The sequence below is a fragment of the Oncorhynchus masou genome, chromosome 2, assembly GCF_036934945.1.
Source record: "Oncorhynchus masou masou isolate Uvic2021 chromosome 2, UVic_Omas_1.1, whole genome shotgun sequence".
Classification (NCBI taxonomy): domain Eukaryota; kingdom Metazoa; phylum Chordata; class Actinopteri; order Salmoniformes; family Salmonidae; genus Oncorhynchus; species Oncorhynchus masou.
In genome coordinates, this window is record NC_088213.1 from 1,953,512 (window position 1) to 1,973,924 (window position 20,413).

A 20,413-nucleotide genomic window follows, 5' to 3' on the forward strand; every position below is an offset into this window, starting at 1 on the left:
ACCCTAACGGAGGAGAGGAGAGACCTAACCCTAACGGAGGAGAGTAGCGACCTAACCCTAACTGAGGAGAGAAGAGACCTAACCCTAACAGAGGAGAGGAGCGACCTAACCCTAACGGAGGAGCGACCTAACCCTAACGGAGGAGAGACCTAACCCTAACGGAGGAGAGGAGCGACCAAACCCCAACGGAGGAGAGGAGCAACCTAACCCTAAAGTAGGAGAGGAGCGACCTATCCCCAACGGAGGAGAGGAGCGACCTAACCCCTACGGAAGAGAGGAGAGACTTAACCCTAACAGAGGAGAGGAGCGACCAAACCCCAACAGAGGAGAGGAGCAACCTAACCCTAAAGTAGGAGAGGAGCGACCTATCCCCAACAGAGGAGAGGAGAGACCTAACCCCAACGGATGAGAGACCTAACCCTCACCTAACAGAGGAGAGGAGCAACCTAACCCTAACCTAAAAGAGGAGAGGAGCGACCTAACCCTAACGGAGGAGAGACCCAACCCTAACGGAGGAGAGTAGCGACCTAACCCTAACGGAGGAGAGGAGAGACCTAACCCCAACAGAGGAGAGGAGCGACCTAACCCCAATGGAGGAGAGGAGAGACCTAACCCCAACAGAAGAGAGGAGCGACCTAACCCCAACGGAGGAGAGGAGAGACCTAACCCCAACGGAGGAGAGGAGCGACCTAACCCCAACGGAGGAGAGGAGCGACCTAACCCCAACGGAGGAGAGGAGAGACCTAACCCCAACGGAGGAGAGGAGAGACCTAACCCCAACGGAGGAGGAGAGACCTAACCCCAACGGATGAGAGGAGAGACCTAACCCCAACGGAGGAGAGGAGAGACCTAACCCCAACGGAGGGAGGAGAGACCTAACCCTAACAGAGGAGAGGAGCGACTTAACCCTAACCTAACGGAGGAGAGGAGCGACCTAACCCCAACGGAGGAGAGGAGAGACCTAACCCCAACGGAGGAGAGGAGAGACCTAACCCTAACAGAGGAGAGGAGCGACCTAACCCTAACCTAACGGAGGAGAGGAGCGACCTAACCCTAACGGAGGAGAGGAGCGACCTAACCCTAACGGAGGAGAGGAGCGACCTAACCCTAACGGAGGAGAGGAGAGACCTAACCCTAACGGAGGAGAGGAGAGACCTAACCCTAACGGAGGAGAGGAGCGACCTAACCCTAACGGAGGAGAGGAGAGACCTAACCCTAACCGAGGAGAGGAGCGACCTAACCCTAATGGAGGAGAGGAGCGACCTAACCCTAATGGAGGAGAGGAGCGACCTAACCCTAACGGAGGAGAGGAGCGACCTAACCCTAACAGAGGAGATGGAGTGACCAAACCCTAACAGAGGAGAGGAGCGACCGAACCCCAACGGAGGAGAGGAGCGACCTAACCCTAACGGAGGAGAGGAGCGACCAAACCCTAACAGAGGAGAGGAGCGACCTAACCCCAACGGAGGAGAGGAGAGACCTAAGCCCAACGGAGGAGAGGAGCGACCTAACCCTAACGGAGGAGAGGAGCGACCGAACCCTAACAGAGGAGAGGAGCGACCTAACCCTAACAGAGGAGAGGAGCGACCAAACCCTAACAGAGGAGAGGAGCGACCGAACCCCAACGGAGGAGAGGAGCGACCTAACCCTAACAGAGGAGAGGAGCGACCTAACCCTAACGGAGGAGAGGAGCGACCTAACCCTAACAGAGGAGAGGAGCGACCAAACCCCAACGGAGGAGAGGAGTAACCTAACCCTAACGGAGGAGAGGAGAGACCTAACCCTAACGGAGGAGAGGAGCGACCTAACCCTAACCTAACGGAGGAGAGGAGCGACCTAACCCTAACTGAGGAGCGACCTAACCCTAACGGAGGAGAGGAGCAACCTAACCCTAAAGTAGGAGAGGAGAGACCTAACCCTAACGGAGGAGAGGAGAGACCTAACCCTAAAGGAGGAGAGGAGAGACCTATCCCCAACAGAGGAGAGGAGAGACCTAACCCCAACGGAGGAGAGACCTAACCCTCACCTAACAGAGGAGAGGAGCAACCTAACCCTAACCTAAAAGAGGAGAGGAGCGACCTAACCCTAACGGAGGAGAGACCCAACCCTAACGGAGGAGAGAGCGACCTAACCCTAACGGAGGAGAGGAGAGACCTAACCCTAACGGAGGAGAGGAGAGACCTAACCCTAACGGAGGAGAGGAGCGACCTAACCCTAACCTAACGGAGGAGAGGAGCGACCTAACCCCAACGGAGGAGAGGAGCGACCTAACCCTAACGGAGGAGAGGAGCGACCGAACCCTAACGGAGGAGAGGAGCGACCTAACCCTAACGGAGGAGAGGAGCGACCGGAACCCTAACGGAGGAGAGGAGCGACCTAACCCCAACGGAGGAGAGGCGCGACCTCACCCTAACCTAACAGAGGAGAGGAGCGACCTCACCCTAACCTAACAGAGGAGAGGAGCGACCTCACCCTAACCTAACAGAGGAGAGGAGCGACCTCACCCTAACCTAACAGAGGAGAGGAGCGACCTCACCCTAACGGAGGAGAGGAGCGACCTCACCCTAACGGAGGAGAGGAGAGGAGAGGAGCGACTCACCCTAACGGAGGAGAGGAGCGACCTAACCCTAACGGAGGAGAGGAGCGACCTAACCCTAACGGAGGAGAGGAGCGACCTAACCCTAACGGAGGAGAGGAGCGACCTCACCCTAACGGAGGAGAGGAGCGACCCTAACCCTAACGGAGGAGAGGAGCGACCTAACCCTAACGGAGGAGAGGAGCGGACCGAACCCTAACGGAGGAGAGGAGCGGCCTAACCCTAACGGAGGAGAGGAGCGGCCGAACCCTAACGGAGGAGAGGAGCGACCTAACCCTAACGGAGGAGAGGAGAGACCTAACCCAACGGAGGAGAGGAGCGACCGAACCCTTACGGAGGAGAGGAGCGACCGAACCCCAACGGAGGAGAGGAGCGACCTCACCCTCACCTAACAGAGGAGAGGAGCGACCTAACCCTAACCTAAAAGAGGAGAGGAGCAACCGAACCCTAACGGAGGAGAGACCTAACCCTAACGGAGGAGAGGAGCGACCTAACCCTAACGGAGGAGAGGAGAGACCTAACCCTAACGGAGGAGAGGAGAGACCTAACCCTAACGGAGGAGAGGAGAGACCTAACCCTAACAGAGGAGAGAGAGACCTAACCCTAACAGAGGAGAGGAGCGACCTAACCCTAACAGAGGAGCGACCTAACCCTAACGGAGGAGAGGAGAGACCTAACCCCTACGGAAGAGAGGAGAGACTTAACCCTAACAGAGGAGAGGAGCGACCAAACCCCAACAGAGGAGAGGAGCAACCTAACCCTAAAGTAGGAGAGGAGCGACCTATCCCCAACAGAGGAGAGGAGAGACCTAACCCCAACGGATGAGAGACCTAACCCTCACCTAACAGAGGAGAGGAGCAACCTAACCCTAACCTAAAAGAGGAGAGGAGCGACCTAACCCTAACGGAGGAGAGACCCAACCCCTAACGGAGGAGAGGAGCGACCTAACCCTAACGGAGGAGAGGAGAGACCTAACCCCAACAGAGGAGAGGAGCGACCTAACCCCAATGGAGGAGAGGAGAGACCTAACCCCAACAGAAGAGAGGAGCGACCTAACCCCAACGGAGGAGAGGAGATACCAAACCCCAACGGAGGAGAGGAGCGACCTAACCCCAACGGAGGAGAGGAGGAGAGGACCTAACCCCAACGGAGGAGAGGAGAGACCTAACCCCAACGGAGGAGAGGAGAGACCTAACCCCAACGGAGGAGAGGAGAGACCTAACCCCAACGGAGGAGAGGAGAGACCTAACCCCAACGGAGGAGAGGAGATACCTAACCCCAACGGAGGAGAGACCTAACCCTAACAGAGGAGAGGAGCGACTTAACCCTAACCTAACGGAGGAGAGGAGCGACCTAACCCCAACGGAGGAGAGGAGATACCTAACCCCAACGGAGGAGAGGAGAGACCTAACCCTAACAGAGGAGAGGAGCGACCTAACCCTAACCTAACGGAGGAGAGGAGCGACCTAACCCTAACGGAGGAGAGGAGCGACCTAACCCTAACGGAGGAGAGGAGCGACCTAACCCTAACGGAGGAGAGGAGAGACCTAACCCTAACGGAGGAGAGGAGAGACCTAACCCTAACGGAGGAGAGGAGCGACCGAACCCTAACGGAGGAGAGGAGAGACCTAACCCTAACCGAGGAGAGGAGCGACCTAACCCTAATGGAGGAGAGGAGCGACCGAACCCTAATGGAGGAGAGGAGCGACCGAACCCTAACGGAGGAGAGGAGCGACCGAACCCTAACAGAGGAGATGGAGTGACCAAACCCTAACAGAGGAGAGGAGCGACCGAACCCCAACGGAGGAGAGGAGCGACCTAACCCTAACGGAGGAGAGGAGCGACCTAACCCTAACAGAGGAGAGGAGCGACCTAACCCCAACGGAGGAGAGGAGAGACTTAAGCCCAACGGAGGAGAGGAGCGACCGAACCCTAACAGAGGAGAGGAGCGACCGAACCCTAACAGAGGAGAGGAGCGACCGAACCCTAACAGAGGAGAGGAGAGGAGCGACCAAACCCTAACAGAGGAGAGGAGCGACCGAACCCCAACGGAGGAGAGGAGCGACCTAACCCTAACAGAGGAGAGGAGCGACCTAACCCTAACAGAGGAGAGGAGCGACCTAACCCTAACGGAGGAGAGGAGCGACCTAACCCTAACAGAGGAGAGGAGCGACCAAACCCCAACGGAGGAGAGGAGTGACCTAACCCTAACGGAGGAGAGGAGAGACCTAACCCTAACGGAGGAGAGGAGCGACCTAACCCTAACCTAACGGAGGAGAGGAGCGACCTAACCCTAACTGAGGAGCGACCTAACCCTAACGGAGGAGAGGAGCAACCTAACCCTAAAGTAGGAGAGGAGAGACCTAACCCTAACGGAGGAGAGGAGAGACCTAACCCTAAAGTAGGAGAGGAGCGACCTATCCCCAACAGAGGAGAGGAGAGACCTAACCCCAACGGATGAGAGACCTAACCCTCACCTAACAGAGGAGAGGAGCAACCTAACCCTAACCTAAAAGAGGAGAGGAGCGACCTAACCCTAACGGAGGAGAGACCCAACCCTAACGGAGGAGAGTAGCGACCTAACCCTAACGGAGGAGAGGAGAGACCTAACCCTAACGGAGGAGAGGAGAGACCTAACCCTAACGGAGGAGAGGAGCGACCTAACCCTAACCTAACGGAGGAGAGGAGCGACCTAACCCCAACGGAGGAGAGGAGCGACCTAACCCTAACGGAGGAGAGGAGCGACAGAACCCTAACGGAGGAGAGGAGCGACCGAACCCTAACGGAGGAGAGGAGCGACCGAACCCTAACGGAGGAGAGGAGCGACCTAACCCCAACGGAGGAGAGGCGCGACCTCACCCTAACCTAACAGAGGAGAGGAGCGACCTCACCCTAACCTAACAGAGGAGAGGAGCGACCTCACCCTAACCTAACAGAGGAGAGGAGCGACCTCACCCTAACCTAACAGAGGAGAGGAGCGACCTCACCCTAACGGAGGAGAGGAGCGACCTCACCCTAACGGAGGAGAGGAGCGACCTCACCCTAACGGAGGAGAGGAGCGACCTCACCCTAACGGAGGAGAGGAGCGACCTCACCCTAACGGAGGAGAGGAGCGACCTCACCCTAACGGAGGAGAGGAGCGACCTCACCCTAACGGAGGAGAGGAGCGACCTCACCCTAACGGAGGAGAGGAGCGACCTCACCCTAACGGAGGAGAGGAGCGACCTCACCCTAACGGAGGAGAGGAGCGACCGAACCCTAACGGAGGAGAGGAGCGACCGAACCCTAACGGAGGAGAGGAGCGACCGAACCCTAACGGAGGAGAGGAGCGACCTAACCCTTACGGAGGAGAGGAGAGACCTAACCCTTACGGAGGAGAGGAGCGACCGAACCCTAACGGAGGAGAGGAGCGACCGAACCCCAACGGAGGAGAGGAGCGACCTCACCCTCACCTAACAGAGGAGAGGAGCGACCTAACCCTAACCTAAAAGAGGAGAGGAGCAACCGAACCCTAACGGAGGAGAGACCTAACCCTAACGGAGGAGAGGAGCGACCTAACCCTAACGGAGGAGAGAAGAGACCTAACCCCTACGGAAGAGAGGAGAGACCTAACCCTAACGGAGGAGAGGAGAGACCTAACCCTAACAGAGGAGAGAAGAGACCTAACCCTAACAGAGGAGAGGAGCGACCTAACCCTAACCTAACGGAGGAGAGGAGCGACCTAACCCTAACGGAGGAGAGGAGAGACCTAACCCCAACGGAAGAGAGGAGAGACCAAACCCCAACGGAGGAGAGGAGAGACCTAACCCCAACAGAGGAGAGGAGCAACCTAACCCTAAAGTAGGAGAGGAGCGACCTATCCCCAACAGAGGAGAGGAGAGACCTAACCCCAACGGATGAGAGACCTAACCCTCACCTAACAGAGGAGAGGAGCAACCTAACCCTAACCTAAAAGAGGAGAGGAGCGACCTAACCCTAACGGAGGAGAGACCCAACCCTAACGGAGGAGAGTAGAGACCTAACCCTAACGGAGGAGAGGAGAGACCTAACCCTAACGGAGGAGAGGAGAGACCTAACCCTAACGGAGGAGAGGAGCGACCTAACCCTAACCTAACGGAGGAGAGGAGCGACCTAACCCCAACGGAGGAGAGGAGCGACCTAACCCTAACGGAGGAGAGGAGCGACAGAACCCTAACGGAGGAGAGGAGCGACCGAACCCTAACGGAGGAGAGGAGCGACCGAACCCTAACGGAGGAGAGGAGCGACCTAACCCCAACGGAGGAGAGGCGCGACCTCACCCTAACCTAACAGAGGAGAGGAGCGACCTCACCCTAACCTAACAGAGGAGAGGAGCGACCTCACCCTAACCTAACAGAGGAGAGGAGCGACCTCACCCTAACGGAGGAGAGGAGAGGAGCGACCTCACCCTAACGGAGGAGAGGAGAGGAGCGACCTCACCCTAACGGAGGAGAGGAGCGACCTCACCCTAACGGAGGAGAGGAGCGACCTCACCCTAACGGAGGAGAGGAGCGACCTCACCCTAACGGAGGAGAGGAGCGACCTCACCCTAACGGAGGAGAGGAGCGACCGAACCCTAACGGAGGAGAGGAGCGACCGAACCCTAACGGAGGAGAGGAGCGACCGAACCCTAACGGAGGAGAGGAGCGACCGAACCCTTACGGAGGAGAGGAGAGACCGAACCCTTACGGAGGAGAGGAGCGACCGAACCCTTACGGAGGAGAGGAGCGACCGAACCCCAACGGAGGAGAGGAGCGACCTCACCCTCACCTAACAGAGGAGAGGAGCGACCTAACCCTAACCTAAAAGAGGAGAGGAGCAACCGAACCCTAACGGAGGAGAGACCTAACCCTAACGGAGGAGAGGAGCGACCTAACCCTAACGGAGGAGAGAAGAGACCTAACCCCTACGGAAGAGAGGAGAGACCTAACCCTAACGGAGGAGAGGAGAGACCTAACCCTAACAGAGGAGAGAAGAGACCTAACCCTAACAGAGGAGAGGAGCGACCTAACCCTAACCTAACGGAGGAGAGGAGCGACCTAACCCTAACGGAGGAGAGGAGAGACCTAACCCTAACTGAGGAGAGGAGAGGAGCGACCGAACCCTAACGGAGGAGAGACCCAACCCTAACGGAGGAGAGTAGCGACCTAACCCTAACGGAGGAGAGGAGAGACCTAACCCTAACGGAGGAGAGTAGCGACCTAACCCTAACTGAGGAGAGAAGAGACCTAACCCTAACAGAGGAGAGGAGCGACCTAACCCTAACGGAGGAGCGACCTAACCCTAACGGAGGAGAGACCTAACCCTAACGGAGGAGAGGAGCGACCAAACCCCAACGGAGGAGAGGAGCAACCTAACCCTAAAGTAGGAGAGGAGCGACCTATCCCCAACGGAGGAGAGGAGCGACCTAACCCCTACGGAAGAGAGGAGAGACTTAACCCTAACAGAGGAGAGGAGCGACCAAACCCCAACAGAGGAGAGGAGCAACCTAACCCTAAAGTAGGAGAGGAGCGACCTATCCCCAACAGAGGAGAGGAGAGACCTAACCCCAACGGATGAGAGACCTAACCCTCACCTAACAGAGGAGAGGAGCAACCTAACCCTAACCTAAAAGAGGAGAGGAGCGACCTAACCCTAACGGAGGAGAGACCCAACCCTAACGGAGGAGAGTAGCGACCTAACCCTAACGGAGGAGAGGAGAGACCTAACCCCAACAGAGGAGAGGAGCGACCTAACCCCAATGGAGGAGAGGAGAGACCTAACCCCAACAGAAGAGAGGAGCGACCTAACCCCAACGGAGGAGAGGAGAGACCTAACCCTAACGGAGGAGAGGAGAGACCGAACCCCAACGGAGGCGAGGAGCGACCTAACCCCAACGGAGGAGAGGAGAGACCAAACCCCAACGGAGGAGAGGAGCGACCTAACCCTAACCTAACGGAGGAGAGGAGAGACCTAACCCCAACAGAGGAGAGGAGCGACCTAACCCCAATGGAGGAGAGGAGCGACCTAACCCCAACGGAGGAGAGGAGAGACCTAACCCTAACGGAGGAGAGGAGCGACCTAACCCCAACGGAGGAGAGGAGAGACCAAACCCCAACGGAGGAGAGGAGAGACCTAACCCCAACGGAGGAGAGGAGAGACCTAACCCCAACGGAGGAGAGGAGCGACCTAACCCCAACGGAGGAGAGGAGAGACCTAACCCCAACGGAGGAGAGGAGAGACCTAACCCCAACGGATGAGAGGAGAGACCTAACCCCAACGGAGGAGAGGGAGATACCTAACCGGAACGGAGGAGAGACCTAACCCTAACAGAGGAGAGGAGCGACTTAACCCTAACCTAACGGAGGAGAGGAGCGACCTAACCCTAACAGAGGAGAGGAGCGACCTAACCCTAACCTAACGGAGGAGAGGAGCGACCGAACCCTAATGGAGGAGAGGAGCGACCGAACCCTAACGGAGGAGAGGAGCGACCGAACCCTAACAGAGGAGATGGAGTGACCAAACCCTAACAGAGGAGAGGAGCGACCGAACCCCAACGGAGGAGAGGAGCGACCTAACCCCTACGGAAGAGAGGAGAGACCTAACCCTAACGGAGGAGAGGAGAGACCTAACCCTAACGGAGGAGAGGAGAGACCTAACCCTAACTGAGGAGAGGAGAGGAGCGACCGAACCCTAACGGAGGAGAGACCCAACCCTAACGGAGGAGAGTAGCGACCTAACCCTAACGGAGGAGAGGAGAGACCTAACCCTAACGGAGGAGAGTAGCGACCTAACCCTAACTGAGGAGAGAAGAGAACTAACCCTAACAGAGGAGAGGAGCGACCTAACCCTAACGGAGAGAGACCTAACCCTAACGGAGGAGAGACCTAACCCTAACGGAGGAGAGGAGCGACCAAACCCCAACGGAGGAGAGGAGCAACCTAACCCTAAAGTAGGAGAGGAGCGACCTAATCCCCAACGGAGGAGAGGAGCGACCTAACCCCTACGGAAGAGAGAGGAGAGACTTAACCATAACAGAGGAGAGGAGCGACCAAACCCCAACAGAGGAGAGGAGCAACCTAACCCTAAAGTAGGAGAGGAGCGACCTATCCCCAACAGAGGAGAGGAGAGACCTAACCCCAACGGATGAGAGACCTAACCCTCACCTAACAGAGGAGAGGAGCAACCTAACCCTAACCTAAAAGAGGAGAGGAGCGACCTAACCCTAACGGAGGAGAGACCCAACCCTAACGGAGGAGAGTAGCGACCTAACCCTAACGGAGGAGAGGAGAGACCTAACCCCAACAGAGGAGAGGAGCGACCTAACCCCAATGGAGGAGAGGAGAGACCTAACCCCAACAGAAGAGAGGAGCGACCTAACCCCAACGGAGGAGAGGAGAGACCTAACCCTAACGGAGGAGAGGAGAGACCTAACCCTAACGGAGGCGAGGAGCGACCTAACCCCAACGGAGGAGAGGAGAGACAAAACCCCAACGGAGGAGAGGAGAGACCTAACCCCAACGGAGGAGAGGAGAGACCTAACCCCAACGGAGGAGAGGAGAGACCTAACCCCTACGGAAGAGAGGAGAGACTTAAACCCAACAGAGGAGAGGAGCGACCTAACCCTAACGGAGGAGAGAAGAGACCTAACCCTAACGGAGGAGAGGAGAGACCTAACCCTAACAGAGGAGAGGAGCGACCTAACCCTAACCTAACGGAGGAGAGGAGCGACCTAACCCTAACGGAGGAGAGGAGCGACCTAACCCTAACTGAGGAGCGACCTAACCCTAACGGAGGAGAGGAGAGACCTAACCCTAACTGAGGAGCGACCTAACCCTAACGGAGGAGAGACCTAACCCTAACGGAGGAGAGGAGAGACCTAACCCTAACGGAGGAGAGGAGCGACCTCACCCTAACCTAACAGAGGAGAGGAGCGACCTCACCCTAACCTAACAGAGGAGAGGAGCGACCTAACCCTAACGGAGGAGAGGAGCGACCGAACCCTAACGGAGGAGAGGAGAGACCGAACCCTTACGGAGGAGAGGAGCGGCCGAACCCTTATGGAGGAGAGGAGCGGCCGAACCCTAACGGAGGAGAGGAGCGACCGAACCCTAACGGAGGAGAGGAGCGACCGAACCCTAACCTAACGGAGGAGAGGAGCGACCTAACCCCAACGGAGGAGAGGAGCGACCTCACCCTAACCTAACAGAGGAGAGGAGCGACCTCACCCTAACCTAACAGAGGAGAGGAGCGACCTCACCCTAACCTAACAGAGGAGAGGAGCGACCTCACCCTAACCTAACAGAGGAGAAGAGCGACCTAACCCTAACGGAGGAGAGGAGCGACCGAACCCTAACGGAGGAGAGGAGCGACCGAACCCTAACGGAGGAGAGGAGCGACCGAACCCTAACGGAGGAGAGGAGCGACCGAACCCTAACGGAGGAGAGGAGCGACCGAACCCTAACGGAGGAGAGGAGCGACCGAACCCTTACGGAGGAGAGGAGCGACCGAACCCTTACGGAGGAGAGGAGCGACCTCACCCTAACCTAACAGAGGAGAGGAGCGACCTAACCCTCACCTAACAGAGGAGAGGAGCGACCTAACCCTCACCTAACAGAGGAGAGGAGCGACCTAACCCTAACGGAGGAGAGACCTAACCCTAACGGAGGAGAGGAGAGACCTAACCCTAACGGAGGAGAGGAGAGACCTAACCCTAACGGAGGCGAGACCTAACCCTAACGGAGGAGAGGAGCGACCTAACCCTAACGGAGGAGAGACCTAACCCTAACGGAGGAGAGAAGAGACCTAACCCTAACAGAGGAGAGGAGCGACCTAACCCTAACCTAACGGAGGAGAGGAGCGACCTAACCCTAACGGAGGAGAGACCTAACCCTAACGGAGGAGAGGAGAGACCTAACCCTAACGGAGGAGAGGAGAGACCTAACCCTAACGGAGGAGAGGAGAGACCTAACCCTAACGGAGGAGAGGAGAGACCTAACCCTAACGGAGGAGAGGAGAGACCTAACCCTAACGGAGGAGAGAAGAGACCTAACCCTAACAGAGGAGAGGAGCGACCTCACCCTAACCTAACAGAGGAGTGGAGCGACCTCACCCTAACCTAACAGAGGAGAGGAGCGACCTCACCCTAACCTAACAGAGGAGAGGAGCGACCTAACCCTAACGGAGGAGAGGAGCGACCGAACCCTAACGGAGGAGAGGAGCGACCGAACCCTAACGGAGGAGAGGAACGACCGAACCCTAACGGAGGAGAGGAGCGACCGAACCCTAACGGAGGAGAGGAGCGACCGAACACTTACGGAGGAGAGGAGCGACCGAACCCTAACGGAGGAGAGGAGCGACCGAACCCTACGGAGGAGAGGAGCGACCGAACCCTAACGGAGGAGAGGAGCGACCGAACCCTAACGGAGGAGAGGAGCGACCTCACCCTAACCTAACAGAGGAGAGGAGCGACCTCACCCTAACCTAACAGAGGAGAGGAGCGACCTAACCTTAACGGAGGAGAGGAGCAACCTAACCCTAATGGAGGAGAGGAGCGACCTAACCCTAACCCAACGGAGGAGAGGAGCGACCTAACCCCAACGGAGGAGAGGAGCGACCTAACCCTAACGGAGGAGAGGAGCGACAGAACCCTAACGGAGGAGAGGAGCGACAGAACCCTAACGGAGGAGAGGAGCGACAGAACCCTAACGGAGGAGAGGAGCGACCGAACCCTAATGGAGGAGAGGAGCGACCTAACCCTAACCTAACGGAGGAGGAGCGACCTAACCCCAACGGAGGAGAGGAGCGACCTAACCCCAACGGTGGAGAGGAGAGACCTAACCCCAACGGAGGAGAGGAGAGACCTAACCCCAACGGAGGAGAGGAGAGACCTAACCCCAACGGAGCTCCGAGACTAAGAAAAACCAGTATTGGTTGTTTGAAGTAACTTCTTTGCTGTTGTAATATCGCAAACAGAAAAAAAGTTTCACCATTACGGATTCCAGCTTTAAAACTGGCTTATAACCCGCAATCTGATTGAATCATAGGTTTCAGTTGGCCAGGGTTATACTGTGGACATGACTGTACTGTACTGTCTAGTGTAGTCACTTGGCCAGGGTTATACTAAGGACATGACTGTACTGTCTAGTGTAGTCACTTGGCCAGGGTTATACTAAGGACATGACTGTACTGTACTGTCTAGTGTAGTCACTTGGCCAGGGTTATACTGTGGACATGACTGTACTGTCTAGTGTAGTCACTTGGCCAGGGTTATACTAAGGACATGACTGTACTGTCTAGTGTAGTCACTTGGCCAGGGTTATACTAAGGACATGACTGTACTGTCTAGTGTAGTCACTTGGCCAGGGTTATACTAAGGACATGACTGTACTGTACTGTCTAGTGTAGTCACTTGGCCGGGGTTATACTGTGGACATGACTGTACTGTCTAGTGTAGTCACTTGGCCAGGGTTATACTAAGGACATGACTGTACTGTCTAGTGTAGTCACTTGGCCAGGGTTATACTAAGGACATGACTGTACTGTCTAGTGTAGTCACTTGGCCAGGGTTATACTAAGGACATGACTGTACTGTCTAGTGTAGTCACTTGGCCAGGGTTATACTAAGGACATGACTGTACTGTCTAGTGTAGTCACTTGGCCAGGGTTATACTAAGGACATGACTGTACTGTACTGTCTAGTGTAGTCACTTGGCCGGGGTTATACTGTGGACATGACTGTACTGTATAGTGTGGTATATATGCATGTAGTCACTTGGCCAGGGTTATACTAAGGACATGACTGTACTGTATAGTGTGGTATATATGCATGTAGTCACTTGGCCAGGGTTATACTAAGGACATGACTGTACTGTACTGTCTAGTGTAGTCACTTGGCCGGGGTTATACTGTGGACATGACTGTACTGTATAGTGTGGTATATATGCATGTAGTCACTTGGCCAGGGTTATACTAAGGACATGACTGTACTGTATAGTGTGGTATATATGCATGTAGTCACTTGGCCAGGCCGTGGATGCAGCCGGCCAGGTCCTTGGTCATCACACCACTCTCCACGATCTCCACACACACCCTCTCCAGAGTTTGGGAGAACCTACAGGTCAACAGGGGTTAGGGTTAGTTACCAGCATGTTAAGTATATTACAGGTTTTAGTAGTTCATGATAAAATCAAATGTTATTTGTCACATGCGCCAAATACAACAGGTGAAATGCTTACTTACAAGCCCTTAACACTTATTTTTCTGAAAACTGCATTGTTGGTTAAGTAAAATAAGTAAAAAATAGATTCAAAAAATAACAAATTCTTAAAGAGCAGCAGTAAAATAACAGTAGCGAGCATACCACTGCTGGCTTGCTTCTGAAGCTAAGCAGGGTTGGTCGTGGTCAGTTTCTGGATGGGAGACCAGATGCTGCTGGAATGGTGTTGGTGGGCCAGTTGGAGGCACTCTTTCCTCTGGGCTAAAAAAAATATCCCAATTCCCCAGGGCAGTAAATGGGGACACTGCCCTCTGTCGGGTAGAGTCTTTTGGATGGGACGTTAAACGGGTGTCCTGACTCTCTGAGGTCATTAAAGATGCCATGGCCCTTATCGTAAGAGTAGCCCCGGTGTCCTGGCTAAATTCCCAATATGGCTCTCAAACTATCATGGTCACCTAATAATCCCCAGTTTACAATTGGTTCATTCATCCCCATCCTCTCCCCTGTAACTATTCCCCAGGTCGTTGCTGCAAATGAGAAAGTGTTCTCAGTCAACTTACCTGGTAAAATGACGGATAAATAAAAATAAAATAAATATACTGGGGGTACCGGTACAGAGTCAATGTGCAATGGCACCGGTTAGTCGAGCAGCGTGAAAGAGGGGGTGGGGGAGACAATGCAAATAGTCTGGGTAGCCATTTGATTAGATGTTATGGCTTGGGGGTAGAAGCTGCTAAGAAGTATTTTGGACCTATACTTGGTGTTCCGGTACCGCTTGTCGTGCAGTAGCAGAGAGAACAGTCTATGACTAGAGTGGCTGGAGTCTTTGACAGTTGTTAGGGCCTTCCTCTGACACCGCCTGGTATAGAGGTCCTGGATGGCAGGAAGCTTGGCCCCAGTGATGTACACACTAACTACTGTAGTGCTTTGCGGCCGGAGGCCGAGCAGTTGCCATACCAGGCAGTGATGCAACCATACTCTCGATGGTGCAGCAGTAGAACTTTTTGAGGATCTGGGGACCCATGGCAAATCTTTTTAGTCTCCTGAGGGAGAATAGGCTTTTTGTCGTGCCCTCTTCACAACTGTCTTGGTGTGTTTGGACCATGATAGTTCGTTGGTGATGTGGACACCAAGGAACTTGAAGCTCTCAACCTGCTCCACTACAGCCCCGTCGATGAGAATGGGGGTGTGCTCGGTCCTCCTTTTTCTGTAGTCCACAATCATCTCCTTTGCCTTGATCACGTTGAGGGAGAGGTTGTTATCCTGGCACCACACGGTCAGGTCTCTGACCTCCCAATAGGCTGTGTCATCATTGTCGGTGATCAGGCCTACCATTGCTGTGTCATCAGCAAATTTAATGATGGTGTTGGAGTCATGCCTAGCCGTGCGGTCATGAGTGAACAGAGAGTACAGGAGGGGACTAATTATACACCCCTGAGGGGCCCCCGTGTTGAGGATCAGCGTGGCAGATGTGTTGTTACCTACCCTTACCACCTGGGGACAGCCTGTCAGGAAGTCCAGGATCCAGTTGCAGAGGGATGTGTTGAGTCCCAGGGTCCTTAGCTTAGTGATGAGCTGTTATAATCTCCACCCGGCACAGCCGGAAGAGGACTGGCCACCCCACATATGCTCTCTCTAATTCTCTTTCTTTCTCTCTTTCTCTCTCTCGGAGGACCTGAGCCCTAGGACCATGCCCCAGGACTACCTGACATGATGACTCCTTGCTGGCCCCAGTCCACCTGGCCGTGCTGCTGCTCCAGTTTCAACTGTTCTGCCTTATTATTATTCGACCATGCTGGTCATTTATGAACATTTGAACATCTTGGCCATGTTCTGTTATAATCTCTACCCGGCACAGCCAGAAGAGGACTGGCCACCCCACATAGCCTGGTTCCTCTCTAGGTTTCTTCCTAGGTTTTGGCCTTTCTAGGGAGTTTTTCCTAACCACCGTGCTTCTACACCTGCATTGCTTGCTGTTTGGGGTTTTAGGCTGGGTTTCTGTACAGCACTTTGAGATATCAGCTGATGTACGAAGGGCTATATAAATAAATTTGATTTGATTGATTTGAGGGCACAATGGTATTGAACGCTGAGTTGTAGTCAATTAATAGCATTCTCACTTAGGTGATCCTTTTGTCCAGGTGGGAAAGGGCAGTGTGGAGATGAAATTGAGATTGCGTCATCTGTGGATCTGTTGGGGCGGTATGAAAATTGGAGTGGGCAGTTGCCATACCAGGCAGTGATGCAACCAGTCAGGATACTGGATAGGGTTTCTGGGATAATGGTGTTGATGTGACCATTACCAGCCTTTCCAAGCTACAGACGTGAGTGCTACGGGTCGGTAGTCATTTAGGCAGGTTACCTGAGTGTTCTTGGGCAAAGGGACTATGGTCATCTGCTTGAAACATGTTGGTATTACAGACTCAGTCAGGGACAGGTGGAAAATGTCAGTGAAGACACTTGCCAGTTGGTCAGTGCATGCTCGGAATACATGTCCTGGTAATGTGAATGTACACGTCCTGGCCTTGTGAATGATGAGAGCGTAGCTGATGTGATGTACAGTCATCAGGGAACAGCTGATGCTTTCATGCATGCTTCAGTGTTGCTATTCTCGATGCAAGCATAGAAGTAATTTAGCTCGGCAGGTAGGCTTGTGTCACTGGGAAGCTCGTGGTTGTGCTTCCCTTTGTAAATCTGTAATAGTTTGCAAGTCCTGCCACATTCTATGAAAGTCGGGGCCAGTGTAGTACGATTCGATCTTAGTCCTGTATTGACGCTTTGCCTGTTTAATGGATCGTCGGAGGGCATAACGGGATTTCTTATAAGCGCCCGGGTTAGAGTCCCGCTCCTTCAAAGCGGCAGCTCTACTCTTTAGCTTAGTCAGGATGTTGCCTGTAATCCATGGCTTCTGCTTGGAGTATGTATGTACGGTCACAACATCATCAATGCACTTATTGATGAAGCCAGTGACTGATGTGGTGTATTCCTCAATGCCATTGGAAGAATCCCGGAACATATTCCTGTCTGTGCTAGCAAAACAGTCCTGTAGCGTAGCATCTACAGCATCTTACAAATCAAATCAAATTTTATTTGTCACATACACATGGTTAGCAGATGTTAATGCGAGTGTAGCGAAATGCTTGTGCTTCTAGTTCCGACAATGCAGTAATAACCAACAAGTAATCCAACTAACAATTCCTAAACTACTGTCTTATACACAGTGTAAGGGGATAAAGAATATGTACATAAGGATATATGAATGAGTGATTGTACAGAGCAGCATAGGCAAGATACAGTAGATGGTATCGAGTACAGTATATACATATGAGATGAGTATGTAAACAAAGTGGCATAGTTAAAGTGGCTAGTGATACATATATTACATAAGGATGCAGTCGATGATATAGAGTACAGTATACACGTATGCATATGAGATGAATAATGTAGGGTAAGTAACATTATATAAGGTAGTATTGTTTAAAGTGGCAAGTGATATATTTACATAATTTCCCATCAATTCCCATTATTAAAGTTGAGATAGAAGCTGTTTTTCAGTCTCTCGGTCCCAGCTTTGATGCACCTGTACTGACCTCGCCTTCTGGATGATAGCGGGGTGAACAGGCAGTGGCTCGGGTGGTTGATGTCCTTGATGATCTTTATGGCCTTCCTGTAACATCGGGTGGTGTAGGTGTCCTGGAGGGCAGGTAGTTTGCCCCCGGTGATGCGTTGTGCAGACCTCACTACCCTCTGGAGAGCCTTACGGTTGAGGGCGGAGCAGTTGCCGTACCAGGCGGTGATACAGCCCGCCAGGATGCTCTCGATTGTGCATCTGTAGAAGTTTGTGAGTGCTTTTGGTGACAAGCCGAATTTCTTACGACATCCTTATTGACCGAGTCACTGGTGCTTCCTGCTTCAGTTTTTGCATTCAAGTCCCCGGCCACTAGATAGAGCCACTTCTGGATGAGCGTCTTCCTGTTTGCTTATGGCCGTATACAGCTCATTGAGTACGGTCTTACTGCCAGAATCGGTTTGTGGTGGTAAATAGACAGTTAAGAAAAATATAGATAAACTCTTGGTAAATAGTGTGGTCTACAGCTTATCGTGAGATACTCTACCTCAGGCGAGCAAAACCTTGAGACATCCTTAATATTAGATTTTGTGCACCAGCTGTTGTTTACAAATTTACACAGGCCGCCACCCATTGTCTTACTGGAGGCAGCTGTTCTATCTTGCCGATGCAGTGTAAAACACACCAGCTGTATCTTATCCATGTCGTTGTTCAGCCACGATTTGGTGAAACATAAGATGTTACAGTTTTTAATGTCCTGTTGGTAGCATATTCGCGATCGTAGCTTGTTTATTTTGTTATCCAATGATTGTACGTTGGCTAATAGGACTGATGGTAGCGGCAGATTACCCACTCGCCGTCGGTTCCTTACAAGGCACCCCAATATCTGTCGGCTTTCTCATGCGAATGACGTGGATTTGGGCCTTGTCGGGTGTCTGAATTAAATCCTTTGTGTCCGACTCATTAACGAAAAAAACTGTCCAGTACGAGGTGAGTAATCGATGTCCTCCTATCCAGACAGTGGCAGAAACATTGTGTCCAAAATAACTTACAAATTACGCAAAAAAACACACAATAGCACAATTGGTTAGGAGGCCGTAAAACGGCAGCCATCTCCTCTGGCGTCACTTTTTCCACGAACATCAATAACTAATATAACAATATATTACAGGTCAGGGTTTTAGTAGTTATTGAGATATTTCGGGTTTTAGTAGTTATTGAGATATTACAGGGTTTTAGTAGTTATTGAGATATTACGGGTTTTAGTAGTTATTGAGATATTACGGGTTTTAGTAGTTATTGAGATATTACAGGGTTTTAGTAGTTATTGAGATATTACAGGGTTTTAGTAGTTATTGAGATATTACAGGTAAGCGTTTTAGTAGTTATTGAGATATTACAGGGTTTTAGTAGTTATGGAGATATTACAGGGTTTTCGTAGTTATTGAGATATTACGGGTTTTAGTAGTTATTACCTGATGAGGTCTGGGTTTCCATCCAGTTTCCCTCGGTGTTCCAGCCCTCTGGTCCAGGCAAAGATACTGGCGATGGGGTTGGTGCTGGTGGGTCGGCCCTACAGGACGAGAAGGGACAGTGCCCTGTTTTTATCTGCCGCTAACATGCATCCTTCGTCCTGTCATGACTGTCCTGTGAGGATCCGACTGGATCAGATCAGCTTGACAATGGATGACAGAAATCAGACCCTCTCACCCACAGAGGGGGGGGGCTGCTGGGGGGTTGAGACCTCACGTCCAATTGTAAATTAAAGGAGAGAACATCCCTCTCCAAATTCACACAGGAATGTTCAACACAGAGACTTTTCCCACTGAAACTTTAACAAAGAATGTGGAGAATGGTCAGAGGCGAGCTATAGAAAACTAATGTGATATGGGTTGTTATTTTGTGATGTCATAAAAAATACTGTAACTTCAAAAGTATATACACTTTATTTACGAAATCTCCATCCTTTACATTGTGAACAATGATGAAAGTATTTATGTTAAGATATTAATGTGATTTTAGGAGCCATAAGAGATCATTTGTCTCCTATGAAATTTGCACAGTAAGTAACCACGCCCGAGTGAGGTCAGCGAGTGTGTCAGTCTGACGGAACTGTCCCTTTTGACCAGAAAGTACATAAAATTATTGGCAATGAAATGAACATTTAGACCAGAGAGGCGTGTAGTTGCAGCTCACGTCCAAAGTGGTTGGAACTCTGAAAATCAACGAGGTAGAGGCGAGAGGAGGAAAGAAGCTCACGGATAATGACTGGTACGGCTGATTAGCTGTCCTAAGTAAAGTATCTAGAGAAGCACATTTAAGTGGGACCATTCTACTACTCTTCAAACTGTTGTTGCTGGTTACCGTGGCGTGAGTCAGGGATAGAATTAGGGTTAGAGGTTCCTTACCCTCTGGTGTTGGCGGTAGTGCCGTGTCACAGTGCCGTGGGCTGCCTCTGCCTCAATGGTCTTCCCATCAGGACACACCAACACTGACGTCATTAGACCCAGGGAGCCAAAACCTATGCAAAACAACAAGAGGGTGTCTATGAGGACTGGCCACCCTTCATAGCCTGGTTCCTCTCTAGGTTCTGGCCTTTCTAGGAAGTTTTTCCTTGCCACCTTCTACACCTGCATTGCTTGCTGTTTGGGGTTTTAGGCTGGGTTTGTGACATCACTTTGTGACATCAGCTGATGTAAGAAGGGCTTTATAAATAAATTTGATTTGATTTGATATACTATTACAGGCACCCGACCAGGCCCAGATCCCGGTGATTCGCTGGAAAAGGAAGTGGAGGTTTTGCGGAAAGAGATCAGGGTGCCTTTTGAGGATCAGGCGACGAGTGGCTAATCTGCCCTCGCCTTCCATCCTGCTAGCTAACGTTCAATCGCTGGGAAAATAAATCTAACAAACTGAAAACACGTACATCTTACCTACAGGACATTTATAACTGAAATATCTTATGTTTCACCGAGTCGTGGCTGAACGACGATATTAAGAACATACAACTGGCGGGTTAGAACAGCAGCTTCTG

At 52.7% G+C, this 20,413-nt stretch overlaps 1 protein-coding gene across 2 annotated transcripts in view; it reads right to left on the reverse strand.

Annotated features, from left to right (window-relative positions):
- Positions 1-13,544: 13,544 nt before the first annotated feature.
- LOC135554365 (isocitrate dehydrogenase [NADP], mitochondrial-like) overlaps positions 13,545-20,413 on the reverse strand; it is a 45,714-nt gene continuing 38,845 nt past the window's right edge. The window contains exons 8-10 of one of the 2 annotated variants that reach the window (XM_064986639.1): positions 19,788-19,900; positions 18,855-18,952; positions 13,582-13,706 (exon numbers count right to left, since the gene is read on the reverse strand). In XM_064986639.1, coding sequence (XP_064842711.1) covers positions 13,610-13,706; positions 18,855-18,952; positions 19,788-19,900 — 308 coding nt within the window. In that variant the 3' untranslated portion in view covers positions 13,582-13,609. Of the gene's footprint in view, positions 13,707-18,854; positions 18,953-19,787; positions 19,901-20,413 lie in introns of both variants that reach the window. The other variant, XM_064986647.1, reaches the window with a different exon arrangement.